General features: G+C 38.3%; 1 protein-coding gene across 8 annotated transcripts in view; it reads right to left on the reverse strand.

The window, feature by feature from the left end:
- LOC112143363 (protein MTSS 1) overlaps nucleotides 1-2613 on the reverse strand; it is a 40711-nt gene that overhangs the window by 14148 nt on the left and 23950 nt on the right. For all 8 annotated transcript variants that reach the window (XM_024267278.2, XM_024267282.2, XM_024267276.2 and 5 more), the window contains exons 5-6: nucleotides 1262-1353; nucleotides 1020-1094 (exon numbers count right to left, since the gene is read on the reverse strand). In XM_024267278.2, the coding sequence (XP_024123046.1) occupies nucleotides 1020-1094; nucleotides 1262-1353 (167 nt within the window). The remainder of the gene's footprint in view (nucleotides 1-1019; nucleotides 1095-1261; nucleotides 1354-2613) is intronic.

Genomic DNA, 2613 nt, shown 5'->3' on the forward strand with positions numbered 1-2613 from the left:
GCTCTCTGAAGAGGTTTTGAGTTTTGTTGGAGTTGGGAGAGAAGTGTAATGCACAGTTGTTGGTGTTTGACTGTACACTTCAAATGATGAACTGACGTTTGAATAGATTTATGTTGGCTTTAATACATAACTACTGCAGGTTTGTTCTATTAATGTTAGTAAAGTTTTTTTCAGATTAGTCTTTTGATTTTCTATTTTTTTCTTTCATGTTAAAACTCTTTCATGTTCATGTTTCATGTTTAAAATCACACAATCTGTTAAATGAGTACCTCCATTTGTACCATTAATGTACTGAAGAATAACACATAGATAGTCAACTAACTCAGTTTTCTGTGTGTTTACATTTGAAGAGCTGTGAGATGGATGCTGATGTGAAACCTGAGCCAAGAGAACTGCACTGAGAACAAGCTCCTGCTGTTAAAAACTGATTACCAAGTAAGGTAATGTTTAGGCCTTACTTCATCTGCACATTCATAAAAGTAAATTTGCTTCACACTTGAGACTAACAATGTGAAAATATATTTAGTAGTTAGAAGGATTTTTGAAATGAAAGCAACCTTTTTCATAAAATGTTATTTGTCCAGCTGATTTTTTTTCCTTGCTTCACTCGGTTACAGATGATGGCCTCTCAAGAGATAAGTAAATGGTGATAACATTGGAAATGAAACCACTCGAGCCTATATATAACCCTCAACTAAAACTGGAGTTATTAACCTTCTGTCAGCCTAAAAACTGCACTTCCAACAGTTTCAATGCATACTTGTATAAATTTGGCTAAGAAATTCAAATGGGAAAGGAAAGTTTGTTTAAAGTCAGGACACTTACCATTCTAAAAAATATATTACAATTGTTCCCATTTGTTCCATTAAACATAGGGTTCTACAAAATCTACAGATTCCTGATTGTTTAAATGTTAGATATGGCTCCACACATAATGAAACCCATGTGTTAAAGACTTTTTCTCTAAATTTCTCAATTAACTTTAGGGATAGGGAAGAGTAATTTTTTCTATTCTTTACCTTTCTTTGCTTTTTTCTGAAGCTTCAGAGTGTCTGAGGACTTCTTCTTAATCTCCTGCCGAGCCTTTTTGTACTCTGTTTCAACCGAAAACAAAAGAAAAAAACATAGAAAGTTGGGTGTGAAATCTATGCAGCAAATGAGACAAAGCAAAGTCACTTACTCAAATGAAAAATGGTTCAAACAAAGAATTGGGATCTCTAAAAAGATTTTGATAGGAGTGACATCTGGTGTTTAGCTTCACCTTTAGCGTGGTCCTTGTCCAAAGTGTTGACCCCTCTTTTCCACTCTTCCATCTGTTCCTGTAGAGGGTTAATCAAACCTTCCAGAAAGCACCTGTGGAAGAAAGCAAGCTTTTTTCCTCTGATTTGACTTTGAGGAGTCATGTGGAACATAAACATAAAAAAACTGATGTTTTTTTCTGTAAAATACTGACATTGACAAAAAAATGTCTTTATATGTTTTGTTAAAGACCTGATGCAACCCATTAGTAATGCCACTTGTGTGGTTAAAGGGCACCTTGGGTCTAAATGGGTTACAGCAGCATGCAGACTGTCTGGCTTCAGACATGCAGAACTTGCACAACATCACGTCTGGTTTGTTTGTACGAGATATATTCACGTGTCAATCATTAACAGGTTAAGAGGGTGAAAAAAAAACAACAAAGATAGTGAGAAATAAAAAGGTCTAATTATGCGTTACAGAGGTAAATAAGGAGTCTATATAGCGCTGTCTGTCTGTCAATCACCAGCAGGCTGTCAAGCCTTCCTAGACATATTTGTGACTGTGTCTCAGACGCTGTGTGTCAGAGGTGCACAGCTGTCGTCCTCCACTTCGTGGAGACTTCTTGAGAAAGTGTTTGTCAGTGGGTGGGGGGCAATTGTGGCCCCATAGTGCGCAGCTCCTGCTATGGAGACCAAAAAGGAATCTCTGTTGAAATGCCAACTAAAATTAAAGATCCCCTAATGTGTGTGTGTGTGTGAGTGGAGATGGGGGTTGAGAGGTACGAGTGTGTGCATTTTTACTTGGATACCATAGACGTTCGTACTGCCAGACAAGTTGTCTCGAGCATTCCTCTGCAAGAGTCACTGTCACCCATACAGCAAGAATGTCAAAACCATAGGGCAACACTCAGACTTCCTGTCTGGGGCTTGGTAGAAAACCAAAGTAGCTGGAAAAGCCAGATCAGCTCAGCAAGCAACCAGTAGTTCTACACCAGCAAGTCAGATTCAGTTCATCCCAGTGTAAAAAGCCATGGTTTTTGGATTGAGAGGTGGGCATAGAATCCTCAGCTTCCGAACAGGACATGCTCCAAATTTTGAATTAAATGGTGTTCTTTCTGATGTCCAGCATGCACATATAGAATATTTTAAAACTAGCACAGTACCAACAGCTTTTACTGAGGACTGCGTTGTAAGGTTATTAGTAGGTGTTGTGTTTTTTGACTGTGTAACATTCCACAAGGGAGCTGTCTTGGTCCTTTGCTTTACAGTGTATTTGTAAGGGATACAACTAATGTATTAGGTAAGGCTCACATGACTGTATATGCAGATGACACATTTGTAGGGGTGTTGCGGATCACAAAACTCACGGTTC

This window comes from Oryzias melastigma, linkage group LG16 (genome assembly GCF_002922805.2).
Source record: "Oryzias melastigma strain HK-1 linkage group LG16, ASM292280v2, whole genome shotgun sequence".
Classification (NCBI taxonomy): Eukaryota; Metazoa; Chordata; class Actinopteri; order Beloniformes; family Adrianichthyidae; genus Oryzias; species Oryzias melastigma.